Source organism: Rhinolophus sinicus, linkage group LG05 (genome assembly GCF_036562045.2).
Source record: "Rhinolophus sinicus isolate RSC01 linkage group LG05, ASM3656204v1, whole genome shotgun sequence".
Taxonomy (NCBI): Eukaryota; Metazoa; Chordata; class Mammalia; order Chiroptera; family Rhinolophidae; genus Rhinolophus; species Rhinolophus sinicus.
In genome coordinates, this window is record NC_133755.1 from 164,236,094 (window position 1) to 164,251,352 (window position 15,259).

Here is a 15,259-nt window from a genome sequence, read left to right on the forward strand (position 1 = left end):
TCTGAGAGAGATCTATAGAAAACACATTTTAGTAAAAAGTATTGTCAATAGGAATAAGCCCTCTGAAATTTGCAAAGTTCAATTCTCACATCCTGTACGTCTCCTGCCTGATCTTTTCTTTCAGCATCTACTCCCTGTTCTATATCCCCATTTAACAATTTCCTGAATTCCTCACATCAAAAGCAAAGTCAGTCTGCTAGGTCATTAACATAGGTCAGAAGGAAGAAGAACCCAGAGGAACTGGTCCTGGAGGTAGAATTTCATGGCACCCAGGTGAAGAAGATACTTTGTGGTGGGGACTTTCCTGAGCTCCTCATCACTAAGTTCATGCTCGTAACTTTTCTCATCCATGAGCAGGACCAGTGCTGCAAAGGACTCCCCCAGCTCTGACCTTCATTTCCCTGTATTTTTAGACCGTATGTCCTTCACTATGTATTCTGCTCAGCAATCAAATCTACAATACAGAATGCTTTCAGAACAATATTCGTTACCTGAGTGAACTGCTTCCAAGCATTGGATGACGTCAGCTTGCCAGTTCCAGGCCTGTGCATAGCAGCCAGAGTATAAATTTCGGTGGTGGTTTTTTGCTTGGACCTCAGAAGAGCCAGAGTGGTCTTGGTGTTCAATCCTGATGGGTTTGGGTTACAGGAACTAATGCACCATGAAGCATAAACTGAGGATTTGAAGGTGGCCTGTTGCACGTAATTGGGTTTTGTATAATTCAAGAAGCACCAACTCACAGTAGTTGTTGTCCGAAGACTAGGGAACTGAAGAATTTGCTGGAAATCTGCCACGTCCGTGAAAACCAGAGTCGAGTTTGCCACTTTCCCGCTTGGGCCGGAGGCCATGTGAACCAGCATGCCAACAGGCAGCTTCTGGCCCCTTCCTTGCTCTTCGAGCTGACTGTCCCCCTGTGGCAATGACGAACTCTGTGGGCTCATGCTCATATCTGAGGCTGTCTCATCAATATCTAACTCATCTGAGGACTCTCTGCTTTCAGAAGGCCCACTGGACTTCTGCCCGAGAGAAGGTGCCCTGGAGATGGGCGGGAATGGCTCTCTCAAGGGCATACTGGCAGGCGGGTGGTCTTGAGAGGAGGAGGGGGACAGCGAGGAGAAGGAAGATGACCCTGACTGCATGCCATCCTTTGGCTCAGAAGCACAGCCTTGGCGAACTAGTTGGGGTTTCTGTGGGCGGACGAGATCCTTTTTGATATCTGAGTTGGTTAGCTCCACAGCACTAAGCTCCTCCACAATCTGTCCATACATCTTTTCTTCTTTGACCCTTTTCTGCTGCTTTGTTTCCATGAAGAGTTCTAAGCTGCTGGCTGGAGAAAGCATACGCTTGCTACCTCCCAGGGTGGCGACACCATCAGAGGTGGAAGGTAAGCATAAAGGAATTGAGGATTCTAAGTCAAGGGGTAAGGTCTGAGGTACTTTCCAGATGGGGTATTTTTCCAAGCCTGCATGCTGCCCCAACATCTGGGCAATGTTGAACCCTATTCCTTGCATGGCCGCATTGGTTACCAGTGTTCTCTGAGTCATGTTCTCATCAACTTTGCATATGACAATTGCAGGACTGTTCTGCCCAAGTATCTGAGAAATACTTGTGTACATGACACTCCCATAGGATGGGACATGGGTCTGGATCCTAACAGGAACCACTGTTCCCGGTAAGGACTGTAAAGGCCCAGTGTTTGCCAAGGCGAAATCTTCTTGAAGAACTTGCTCAGAGGGAGTATCAGGTGATTTGGTGCTCTGGTCTGACGGAAACTTTGGGAGAAGGTTCTTTGAGTGTAACCCTGATGTTCCTGAATAACACGGGTACATTTGCTCTTTTGTGTGTGTATAATCAGTGGCTTTCTTTCCAGTGTGCTCTGCAATGTGCTCTAAGGGATAGCTAGGATGAATTTCCGCCTGGAAAGAAGGTTTGCCATAGCTCTTCTGAGGGTGTGGCACAAGGGGATGTGGGAAATGGGCTTGCCACCAGGGAGGCTGCTGAGTGGGTAAGTGAACCATACAGACAGTAGGATATTGAAACTGAAACAAGGCATTCTGGATCGGAGAAAATGGAATTGTTTCTTGATGCGGAAATAAATGTGGTTGTTCAGACAAGTGCTTGCTTGTAATATAGGATGTCGGTTGTATCAAGGGATTTCTCAGAGACTCCTGACTGTCCATGTGCATGATCTGTTGCTGGGCCAGGTGGAGTGGCCCTGAGCTCAGCTGGGCACAAGGACCCACAATCTGCTTCCCTGGGTCCTCTGCCTGGAGAGGAGGCAGCACAGAGGATGGGACATGGTGCCACGTGGACCTGAGGCCAACATGCAGGTGCTCTAGCTGCTCCTGCTTTACGCCCAGATCTGTCCCAGCCTCCCCCTGGGCAATCTCAGGAGAACCGCTGAAGGAAGCCTGACGCACCAGGAAGCATTTCTTCCTCTCCCGTGATGGGGATAATGTGGAGGTCGGTGCCCCTGCCACTGGAGCATGGGACAGATTCCCATAATCAAACGATTTGCTTCGAATTTCTGGGACTTCAGTTGGGTGAGGGCAAGGCATCTGTTCAGATGAGCAGCGTCGCATCTCTTTCTGGTGGTGGTGGCCTGGGACAGACAATGAGTATGAACCAGCAGGGACAGTCAGAAACTCTGAATGCTTCCCAAACTCATCTTGCTTACCAGGAGCAGCGAGCTTAATGGTTTCTTCTCTTTCAAAAGACATCGAGAAGCTGGAGCTATGGGACAAGTTGCTGTCCTGACTGGGGCTACGAGATAGGCCTGTGCCGACGGATTCAAAGCTGGACTCCCCTGAAGAATGTTCCATATCTGCAAGTCGCAGACGCTTCTTTTTGGGTGGCAGCTTCTCTGCTGGGAGCTGGGACAGGGTCTCACTCCTCTGGGGCCACTGAAATTCCTCCACAGGCTTCTCTGGCTCTTTACTCGGAGCTTCTTTCTCCTTCTCTGGCTTATCAGGTTCCTCCGTCACTCGAATCTCAGGAACCTGAATGTTGTGCTGGCGAACCAGCCTGGGCTGTGCATGGTAGGACTGCTGTTGAACTTGCTGAGAAGGGGATGGTCTGCCCCCACTTTCTGCACTCTCCCCTGCAGGAGCCCACTCTGGACTCACAGGGGCTTCTGAAATCTCACTGTCACAGGTCTCGGAAGGTGAAGAGGCTTTGTCTTGTGCACTAGTCGCCAGTTCAGATGACTCAGACCTTTCAAATGAATTGGGTCGGCTCAGCGAGTTTGTGTGTTGAATCACAGAAATCACATTTCCTGGAGGTTTCCTCACCCCTAGGTCTGACGTCTTGTCTGAATCAGTGGCTGAGGGCGACTCTTCTGACCCAAGAGATGGACTTCCAGATTGTAGTTGGGGTCGACATGGGTCAAAGCGCTCAGAGTGACCATGAGAAGAGTTCTCATGCCCAGCCATGGCAAATCCACTTCTCACGCCTTCTGGCATCTGTACTTTGGGGTCATAATCTGAGGTCATCATGCCCACGGGAGTGCTTACAATGCTGCTGCAAATCATGGGGGTGTCCTCTTCATCCCCCACACTCTTCTCTTTCCGGCGTTTCCTATTTTCACATGTAGTTCCAAACATGGTTGGCACTCCCTGTGATGGCGCTGAGGGATCCACAAAATATTCTCCACCATGTTTTAAAGAACTTAAGCAGGAAATGTCCCTGTAGCCTTGCTTTGGTGTTTCCATGTCTTCCCACTTCTTGTAGGGTTTCCGGGAGACATCATAGTCATACCCAACCCTTTCCCCAGGAACCAATTTCTTTTCCTTCAAGGATGAACCTGAGATGCTCTTCAACATCCTGCCATGGTGCTCTGCCTCCACGTGTCCCTCCTGGACAGAAGGCAGCTCAAATGCAGCTTGTCTTCTTAGCATGCGCTGAGGGGGTATTCCTACAGTCCCTGGATAGAACACATCATCAGAACCAGTCATCCTCTCATCAAATGAGTGACTTCCTCTCAAAGAAGGCGGGATGCTTAGATTAGTTGCTGAAGAAGTTGGCATTGAGTTGCTTCGAATAAGGGGTGAAGAATCCACAGGAGCTTCTAAGAGGACTGGGCTGCTGCCTTGGAAATTTGCAGGATAAAGTTTCCCATCATTCCTGATAGACGATGGAATCGTCTGGGATTGTCTGGACTCATTGTTGAATTTGGTGGATTTGAGCATGCTAGTCTGATTGGGGTCGATTTCTCCTTGGCTTGGGACCAGCTGTGAAACAGGATCTTCAAACATCTTGACGTCTAACCTGGTGTTCACATGAGGTAATGATTCCATCACATCCTTCCTACCCATGCCGGCGCGCTCCTGACTTGGGGTTGTAACACTGAGTGTGTTTCTGGGACTAAGCCTATAGTATTTTCCAAAGATGATTTCTTCATAAGACTTTGCATTTGTGTTTGGAGGGCTTATTTGCTGCTCTGCACTTTCTGAGCGAGAAAAGTAACCAGAGTCAGTGCTTCCTTTACTGTGCGGGCTCAGAAGGTTTAGAGATGGCTCAGAATCTTGTCCTTTTTTCTCTGACAGTCTTAGTGCAAGTTTTTGTTTCACTGTGTGAGAGTCATCAGCCTTAGTACTTAAAGATGGATTGGGTAGCATATCAGAGCCAATATACTGAGAGCTTTCGTTAGGTAAAGGAATCCCGCTTTTGGGAATAATCAAAATCGGCACCTTCATTGGACCTCCCAGTGATTCTTCCAATGACCCATGATAGCCCCCTCTGCTGGCAGCATCCAGTGGGACTGGTGGACCAGGACTCATTTTGTCAGAAGACTCAACAAATAGAGAGCTCTCCTCATCTGTGTCTGTACTCTGTTCACCATCTGAATGTATTTCTGCTTCTACATCAATAAAACCAGCCTCTAGGTCCAATTTAGCGACAGCTGACTCTGTGAAAGGGACCAGTCCTGCCTTAATTGCGTGGGCATGTGACTTCCTGTGCTTGTATAGATTGCTCTTTGTCTTGAAAGAGAAGCCACAAGGTATGCATGGGTATGGCCGCTCCCCAGTATGGGACCTGATGTGTTTCTTCAGCACGCTCGGTTTGGCACATGCCCTGCTGCAGTAAGGGCAGATATACTTGCCGGGCTTCTTGGGTTTGTGCTCTTTCTTGTGAGCATCTTCTGACTGTTCGATACTTTTCTGGGAGTATTGGCTAAAAGCGGGGTTCAGACTTGAAATCTTTTTTCTGGGATAACCACCACTGTGACTGTGGATAGGAAAAGGAAATAAGTCCTCGGAGGCAATAGATGGCAAAGGGCCAGGGAAAAGCCACGGAGGGCCTTCGAGGCTCTGATGTGGCTTGCTGCTGTGCATGACCCCGTGTGGCAATGAGTGCTGAGGGAAAGAGAGTGAATGTTGGCATGAATAAGGACTCGGACGGTGCGGTGGGTATTGCTTCTCTGTGACTTGCTGTGCCACTTCGCCGGGGGAGGCCAGTTTCCCAGAACCAAAGAGTTGTGCTGATGCTGTGTTTCCAATTTGCTCTGGATCAATTTGTGGTTGCCGTTGTCCTTCTTGACTGCCAAAAGTGCTCATCTTAATAACAGCTGATTGTTCCTGTCTCCATCTACCTGATGCTTTATCAGTTTCTCCAGACCTTGAGGTAGCTTTTTGTCCTAGAGCTGTGTCCCCAGTGTCCATTTTGTTAAACAAGGTCTTAAGTGCTAGTTTGCTTGAAAGTCGTGTAGACTCATGGAGTGTCTCCAAAGCTGTGCTTTTCAAAGCTTGCTTGTTTCCATGTTCCAGGATATCTGCAAACTCGCTGAGCGCCCCTTCTTGTAGGACTCGCCCACACCCACCCCGTAGTCTATGGGCAATGGGAATGTCCTTAGACCAAGGCTATAACACAGTTCTCTCCATTGTAGAAATGTCCATCCAAAAGCTAAGTGCAAATCTATAAGATTTCTTATGGCATTTGAATATTTTCAATTAGGATGAAATTGCGATGATGAATCGTCTAGGAGAAATTTTGCCCATCAACTAGAGCAAAGTTCAATTGCCAGTTTCACTAAGACAAAATGATCTGGGGGAAAGAAAAAGAAAATACAAAGAGATTTTCATAACAGTTATCAAGTAAGAAACCAAAACCAATCCAAACTAACCAACAAGAAATTGGATAAATTGAAAATGACTTTTACTCCAAGGAATTCTTTTTATAGCTGTTATATTAATTCCACAATTAAAGGATATTAATATCAAGCTTAACATTAAGTCATAAGCATAAATCTCTTCAATGCTTGAATTGTGGTCATTCTCTTAAATACACCTTAATTTTGGTTAAAAAAGAATTTAAAGAAAAACATTTGATAAATATTTTTTATAAAATCATGGTATTTTTAAAGCCTTCATTAATATAAATTTAGAGCTATTCCGAACCAAGTTTTATGACTTGCATGTTGAAGTGTACTACATCTTTCTCTATGTAGATACATTTTATAGACAATACAAAATATATATTTATAAATATATAATTATATAAATATAATATATAAATATATAAATACATAACATAATATATAATATGCAATATAGATATATTTTATAGCTTAAAAGCAGTGCTTAGTAGAGCTAAATGAAGGCTATAAGAATCAAAGTTTGTTACAGAACTTTGGAAAAGGAAGAAAAGTGAATCTAAACAAACAATTATAAAACCTTCATAAACAAGACATATTTTTGGGACAGTTTAAAAATGTAATGATTACCTGACTGGTTTAGAGTTCTCATGAGCATGATTGTCTTGACGCTACCTGGGTGGAAAATAAATTCTGTTAGGAAAAATTGTTCTATTAAACTGCAGCATTGCTGTATACAAATGTCAATTTGTCAATTTAAAGTTCATTACATAGAGAGCTCGTAATGCTATGTGCCAAAAACAAAACAAAACAAAAACCAAAAAAACACACAACAAAAACCCAGCAAGTAACTTTTTTAGAATACACTATATTAAAGCAGTAAACCTTATATTAACACTGTGTCCAAAACTCTTTGAGTTCAAAGAGAAAAAGTTATAAAAACTTCAGAATAATATTTTCTAAGGTATAAAATTATTATATCAAAACACCTTGGTTTTTTGCCACAATTAGCCTGGTTCTAACACCTTAGATAGCAAAACGTTTAGAATAGCGGGGTTTTTTATTGAACCTATAGGTTTGAACATTTAAAAGAATAAGTTTCCTTTTTAGAAAACATGCATCACAGCAAATAAAAAAGTTCTCTAGATGACTGTGAATGACTCAGGAAGAAAACCTGACAATGTAGAAACTATTAGATTTTAAGTAAACACTCAGCTTCCTAAAGCGAATGGCCAATGTATTGCCCAGAGGATTCCGAGAACTTTAATGCTCAATTGTACCAATTATGATGAAAGCTGAGATGTTTCCTTGATTGGTAATGTGGCAGTGCTTATCAAAGTAAGAAAGCTCATGACTTTTGGCCCAGAAATTCCATTACTGGAAATATATCCTTACAGATATACCTTCACAAGTGCACAAAGATATGCGTACAAAGATTGCTTAAATACATTATGGTTCCACCATAAAACTCAGTCATTTTTTAAAAAATGAAGTACAGTTATAAGTACCGATACATAAACTCGTACAGAAGAGAGTAACATTGAATGCAAAAATGTTTATTGTACCTTAGGATGTATTTAATAATCCCATTTGTGTAAAAGAGAAGCAGACAAGAAGCAGAAAATGTCTTCAAGGATGCCAAACAGCTTTTAACACTAGTAAAATTACAGAAGCAGAACCAGGGAGTCAGAGGGAGGGGCAGGGAGGGATTTCTACTTTTCATCTTATGACTTTGGTGTTTTTATTTTTGTTTATTTTCTTTTAACACAAGCGTGTTTATCTTTTTAATAAAATATTCGTTAAGAAAAAGATGCAAATGTACTACAATTTCTCAAACTAAAACAAGTACCACTCTCACTGCCATGTCCAATTTGCTCCCTAATACAGAATAGTACTATGAAGATCATAATAGCAGGTACGCTTAGAAAAGGGAAAAGAACATGGAAATTCCCACAGGAACAATAGGTCTTTGGATGAGAAATCAGTAGCCCCAGCTATGTGTAGCAAGACATCTGTAATCAAGATGTCTTGATTAGAGCCATATAGATTCGTAAAGCAGTCATTGGAAAAACTAAACAACAAGCATATTAACTTTGGTTTGCTAAAAAGTTTTGCTCCTGGATTGAAGTTTTCCCCCACAGTGATTTTTCTATACATCCCTCAGTAGGTAATAAGGCAAAAATTGAAAGACAAGTGATGGCCTCAATACTTCAATGCAAATTTACATAATACGTCAATGCAGATTTACTTCTTCAGTTAGCTCCAACAACCATGCTAACAAGAAGAATACAGAATGTCAAACTCAAACACACTGACATTTTAATTTAATCAACTAAATATTTCTTATAGACACAACCTCTGTCAGACTTTCAGAGGTGAATCACACCCTCTAAAATTGAAGTAGAGTGTATTTTCAATTCAAGACAGAAACATTTGCAACTATTTCCTTAACTAGGAGGCAGAGCCTGACCTGAATAATTTCTAAGTGACTTTTCATATTTAATATTTTATCGTGGTATTGATCTATGCATGCAGTTCCATTGCTAGTAAAGAGTGATAATAGTTTTTTATTATGCATTTACTGTGCACTGAATACTGGTATAAAACTTCATATACATTATCTTACTTGATCTTCATGACAACCCTATGCAATAAGTGTTATTACACCTATTTTACAGCTGAGAATTACACTTAAGGAGGCTGAGTGTCAGAACCAAAATCAACTCCAGGTTTGGCTGACTTCCAAGCCCATGAGGTTTCACCTCTCCCATCCACCTCTGCTGTTAAATTTTATCACAACTCAAAACAATCCATCTTCAATAATACTTTTTCCTAAATATTTTCACTTGACTTCAATATTTCCAATGCTTTAATTTTTCATGGTACTGGGAGAATATATCAGTTTTGTATAGTTGTGGTGAAGAAATTGGCCCCAACATGCCATTTCCTAGAAATCAAACAAATCCATAATTTAAATAATGCTCAAAATGAGTATATTAATGCTCAAAATGAGTAAATAATGCTCAAAATGAGAGGTATTAATGAGGACAGCTCCTTATGAGAATACGATAAATTCTCATGACAAACAATTCTTTTACTTTGTTCTTTAGAAAGCATTACTTTTAAGGAAAGTAAAAATTTCATTCACAAGTAAAAATTAGGGATAGGATTACTTTCCATCCATTGGTTTACACATAATTATAATTTTGCTTAAAATATAGACTTCAGGTTAAACAAGTACGTAAAATTATATGAAAAACAGGACTGGAATAATATATTTAATAATTAAATAGAGTACAATATTTTCAGTGAGCAATGAGGTAATACCTTTATAAAGCAGATGTTTTTAATTCTTATAGTTTACAGTAATAAATTAAAATGATTACACCCTAAACAAAAATATATACAATAGTTATCCACTAATGACATAGCATATAAAAGAGATGCATCAAATAAAATTCATACAAAAAATAGCAATAATATTTTGCTGTTAAAGAATAGATCAGAAGATGAAGAAAGTTGATTTACATAAAAATTCAAAAGCAGATATTTAATGGTCAGAACAAGAATGATCTAAAACATTTAGTTAATTGTTGTTGGGTATAAACTTTAGGAGAAGGGGAGTAATCAGAAAAAGTCATATCTACTATTTTACTGAAAAAATAAAAATCAGTTTTGCTGATATTAACATAATGCCATCCTATATTCCAATAGCATTTATTTTCCAGAAAATTTTTAAAATTCAAAACTTTGATCCCAGTAAAAAACACATAAACTCAATTTTGCAAATAGCTTCTGTCAAAAAACCTCTTCCTTTTAAATATCTAAGACATGTCTGCCTAAGATGTCCTACCATTTTATCACGAAATTAGATGACACCGAAGCCACGCTCCCTTCCGGTCATTCAGGAAGAGCTCTGAGCTGGAGGTCTCAGCAGTACCAGGGATTTATCTGGTCTACATCTGCATTCCTCTGAACTGTAACGTTCATTTCAGTAAAAATCTTTAAAATATTAGGTTGGTGCAAAAGTAATTGTGGTTTTTTCAATTATTTTTAACCTTTTAAAACCGCAATAACTTTTGCACCAACCTCATATAACTTGAAAATTAGAAATCACTCCTATTTCACATGAAACTTTTGCATTAGATTTTAAACATATGTAAGGATAGTCTCTCCAACATTAACTAACTGCTATCCATAAAATCACTTTCTTTCTTGAAGTTTCTGAGGCATATATAGAAAGTTAGAGGAGAGAGAAAATGAGTGATGGATGCTTTGGGGAATTTACTGATCATATTCATGAACCATTAACAATATGGACTCTTTTCATGAATTTCTTGTCTACAGTTGCTTTATCTTGGAAACTGAAAAAAAACTCTGCAATGTAACTTGTGTGTGCCACAGATCTATTACAGGACATGGCATGACTCTCTCTTTCCAGGAAGGAGTTAGGAGTGTTCAAAAGTCACTTTGCTGCTCTCCTCAACTTATACTTAGGAAAAAAGTTCACTTTCAAAACCATAAGGATTTCAAAGTTTAATACAAGATTTGATAACCACATTTGTTTTTTTGTGATCCTTTTACTTCAGAATCTAACTCTACCAACAATAGTATGAGTTTCTGAGCTTGTGTTTTATTATTTAAATGTATGAAAATGCTTATAGAAAGGGAAATAGTTACTTTGAACCTCATCATACTATTATAAACCATCAAATGTACCATTGTACATACCTGCGATTTTAGTTTAATTTCCTCAATAAGGATCTATTTGGCGCTATAAAGATCTATAGTAATGTGGTTAATTATAGTTACGTTACTCTTCTATGCCTGCGTAAATTTATTTCATTTTTCATGTTCTCTAACTGTGTGTTAAAAGCAAATTTCCAGTTTCCCAATCAATTCATATGTTTAAAAAATGCAGTATGACAGCAATCCTCATATGAAAACAGCCAGTTATCATTTCATTCTCTGAGATTTCTTTTTATGGTAACCAGACCCACGCAAAGCCATTTTTGGCACCCATTGCCAACAAAGGAGAGTTATTCCAAATACAGTTTCACATGCACATCTAAAATTTCCCCCTAATGTCTTTGAGTGCTACCAAGGCAGTAAGATATTTTGCAAGAGGATGAGACTTTTGGGTTTCCTGTGGATGACACTCCAGCTGATAGGCATCTTTCAGTCAGTAAAGACAGATGTTATCTAACAGGCTCAACACAATTTTTAGAAGTGGGGAGTGTTGACAAAGGTACTACCTACTGCAGGGCTATTTCAATGGCAATGGAACTAAAGGAACTGAGCAAAAGAAAAGGAAACAATACACTGCATGGAAGAGTTGCCATTTCTCTAAAAGCATGCCCTCCCCTTTGGCCACTCTTCACAGTCCCACTCAAATAAATTTGGCAAACAGTTACATAATTTCCTCAGGCAGGCCCTGAAAGGAAAGGCACAGAAACAGCCTCCCATATAGACCTTCACAGAGGTCTCTTCAGGATAACAGCTGGGTGGGATTGGCAAGAAGGCAGGTTTGCTCTGCAGATGAATAAAGGCTTACAGTATCCAGGGTTGTCAATCTGGAATCCTTTGCTTAGAAAAACATTATCTTAGAAAAAACTTTACCTCAGGAAATTAATCATTACTTGAGTGGTGGCAAAAGTCAAGTGAGCATTAAATAATAACATCCTAAATAATAATGGATAGCTAAATAAATACAATGACTGGCAACAAACACTACCTCTCTACTTCCAAAATTTTAATAATAAGACTTTTTAAAAATGAAAATGGTTATTTGGTCTTTTCCTGAGAATTTGGTGGTCTTACACTTGTAAGCAAATATATGTCTTATGATAGTAATTATTTTAGAGGCCATCTCCACTTATTTGCTTTTCAAATGCCAGAGATAACGCATAAACTATCTTAAGAAATACATGAGCATCTCAGAGCACTGCTGCTTTCACAATGATGGCCTACAAATCACTACTGCATATGAGTACCGGATGAGGGAAAAAAGGATCTACCAAAAAACCATGGTGAGTGCCAGAGTCCAACTGAATACAGACTTATTTCCACAGGATGATTTAAAAAAAAGGCACCTTCCTGAGAGCCAAATTCATTATAAATGCTTCTTTGATTAGTAAAAATTCCCATAACAACCTCAGTTCTCCCTAAAATGAGCAAGTCGCCAACATGAGGAAGCTACTGTATATTATATAAAACCCTGCCAAGCAATTCAGAGAAACTTTGGAGCAAAGTAAAAATATTACAACGATCACCCTCTAATGTGACATACATCAAAATCGAATTTGATATTTAAAGCCTGATGGAAAACCGAACTATGTTTTTTCCACACTGGTTACAATGAGGACATGATTGCAGATATTTGTATAGTTTGCATACTTAGTCAAAATATTTATGATTTATTTTGACTATGGTATGCTACTTTTAATAGTTCATCATAATTTTTTTTACCATTGTGATTTTGTTTTTCTAGTGGAATATCTTCCCATTATATAGCAAAACTAATTAGGATTTACTACTAAGTAGAATGTTACATGAAAATAAACTTTACCAGAAAGAAATTCTCTTTAAATGAAGCTATCTCAATTAAGGGCATTATATCTGAAACTGGTCTATTATGAAAAAAATAAAATAAAACCAAACCTTTACACCACTTTTCTCTCTAAGTGGCATGTACATAGCTTCCTCCCAGACTTGATGACAAAGTCAGTTTACATATGGATGCATAGTCAGCCAAAACCACTTTTCAAGTTAAATGTAAAAACAACAGAATAAAATAATAAATTGTAGTTATTAACCTGTTATCATCATATCACAAAACTGCATCACAACCGTCTTTGCCTTCCACGATGCCAACTGTCCCCACAGGAACTAATGCACAACTTCTGGGAATCTAAAAATGAACAAGAAGATTTTTAAAATGATGACACTTATAATGAATTTAATAGGCATGCTTATTCTTCACAGAGACTGCCTCCCTTGAGGAAAAAAAAGGGGGGGGGGGGATTGGATCTGTCAAGAAGACTTTTTTGCCCAAGAAAATAATTTCCTTTCTTTTGACATAGTTTAAAACTTTGAAATAAGTATTTGTATGAAAAGAGAACTGCCTGTAACAGCAAAAGTAGAGGCAATCAGGAGGATAATATTAGAGTTAAAACCTAGTGTATTGGAACTAGAAATGACTCCTCTGTAGTCCATGACACAGTCTGCTTTAAAGCTGAGATTTTCACAAAAAACTTTTGGTGTGTCACCAACTACACACTCCACAGGATGAAGTCTCAGATCCTTGCAGCAAATTATTTTCTATAGTTTATTTCAGCAATGTTATATTCTGTGCTAAAACTAATTTTTAAAATAGAAAGCCATAAACAACCAAAGGAAAATCCTGATACTTAACAAATGCTAGGAAGTGACAAAGAAAGGGACTTTTTCATGCTTAGCATTAATATTTATCCAAGTCTTATCCAAAGAAATGCATGGAAGGTCAGTCAAACTACTCAATCCAAACAGATTAATCAATCAACCATCTTAGAATGGTTTCTCCCAGAATAAAAGGCCCATATAAAAATATTACATGACCCCTAGATGGTTATTGTATATATGTTGTTTTTTTAAAAAAATTGCTCTTTCTTCCAGACAAGTTATTGTCTCATAGGAAGGACTAAAGCATCAAGACATGACAATTAAAACGTGCCTTAATCCACTACCAGTTCATGAGAGCATTCAAAGTGCTTAAAGGAAGCAGCCCGCTTTAATTGTCCCCCTCCTTCCTGCACACCACTGCAGTAGCACTTCAGGACACCCTGTGCATTTGGAGACATGAATCATTATAAGCAAGTAGGCCCACTCGGTTCCTCAAAAGAAACAAAAGGTGTAAAAATAGCTCCTGCAATTGAAGCAAGAACCACGTCAGCAACCAGATGAATGTGGGTGGTCAGATAAGATTCTGTTGCTGCAAAGGGCAAATTATTAAGTGAATGCTAGATTTATTTTCTTCTTTAAACTTTGTTCTTCTTGTCTCAAATCAACCATTTGCTGGCACTTAAAATGACACTTGATAAGCTCAACTATTCTCAAAATTGAATGCTTCATCAAAGCCAAAGAGCATGATTGATTAAACACTGAAGGAACAGGGGTAGTGCCCTAAAAAACACACACACACACACACAAAAAAAAAACAAAACAAATAAGACATCTACGTTCTATAAGATAATTAACAATTAACCATATTTTTAACAAACCAAATAGCACCTGTTTTTTTAAAAAAATCAAGTTAAAGTGCTTAATAAAACACCACAACTGCACCTTGGATATATGACCTAAGCTGAAGTAAAGCATGGCATCCTCAGGAAAAACGAATAAATCACTGAGCTATTTTGCACTCAGAGCAAAATTCACCCAAGACACAAATGGGCCAAGATTCCTTAGATACAGCTATTTATAGGGAACAATAACTTGCACTATTCAGTGACTACCTGTGATTGGCAATTCCATAGTAACTGAACTAAAAGGTAAGAAGGGAAAAGGAGAGGATAATCCACAGGAGGCCAACACTGACCCCCACTCCTTCCAAATGTGTAGCAACTATAGACAGGCATCCAACCATTCCCAGACCCCAAATCATCATTCCTACTAACAGCCTCCACAGGCAAAACAGAGCTGACAGGGCAATGTTCCCAGTTCTGATTGTGGTTTTCCAGTCTTACTTTCTTGGACTACGGCTACTAGAAATAGAAAACACTCCTCTCATGACATGCACATATATCTGGAATTTTAGAAGATACCTCTTTTCAGTCAGTAAGAGATTCAAAAATTGTTTCTGTCACGTGACTTACAATTCATAACCTTTTCAATGCTTGGCTTTCCTTTGAAGAACCAAAAAGCAATGGTAATAATGTTGCACTTATGTCTTACCTCACAGAAACTTCCAGGTAATTAGTATGATTTTTAAGCAAAGATTTAGATGATATTAACATGAAAGAAATGATACCAATTTCAGCTATTTTGCACAAGTCATTTTGTTGCAAATTCGAATCAGTCATGGCCTCCACAAGGGAGGTAATTATTGTTACTATTACAATAAAGACATGGTGATAACCATCTCTGAACATTATTTTTGCATTAACTCTAAGTGAATTATTTTTGCATTAA

General features: G+C 39.2%; 1 protein-coding gene across 12 annotated transcripts in view; it reads right to left on the minus strand.

Moving 5' to 3' along the window:
• HIVEP2 (HIVEP zinc finger 2) overlaps window positions 1–15,259 on the minus strand; it is a 183,668-nt gene that overhangs the window by 16,570 nt on the left and 151,839 nt on the right. For 9 of the 12 annotated variants that reach the window (XM_074333647.1, XM_074333648.1, XM_074333646.1 and 6 more), the window contains 3 exons: window positions 12,907–13,001; window positions 6,722–6,766; window positions 492–6,042 (listed from right to left, as the gene is read on the minus strand). In XM_074333647.1, the coding sequence (XP_074189748.1) occupies window positions 492–5,660 (5,169 nt within the window). In that variant the 5' untranslated portion in view covers window positions 5,661–6,042; window positions 6,722–6,766; window positions 12,907–13,001. The remainder of the gene's footprint in view (window positions 1–491; window positions 6,043–6,721; window positions 6,767–12,906; window positions 13,002–15,259) is intronic. The other 3 variants (XM_019756630.2, XM_074333652.1, XM_074333651.1) reach the window with 2 other exon arrangements.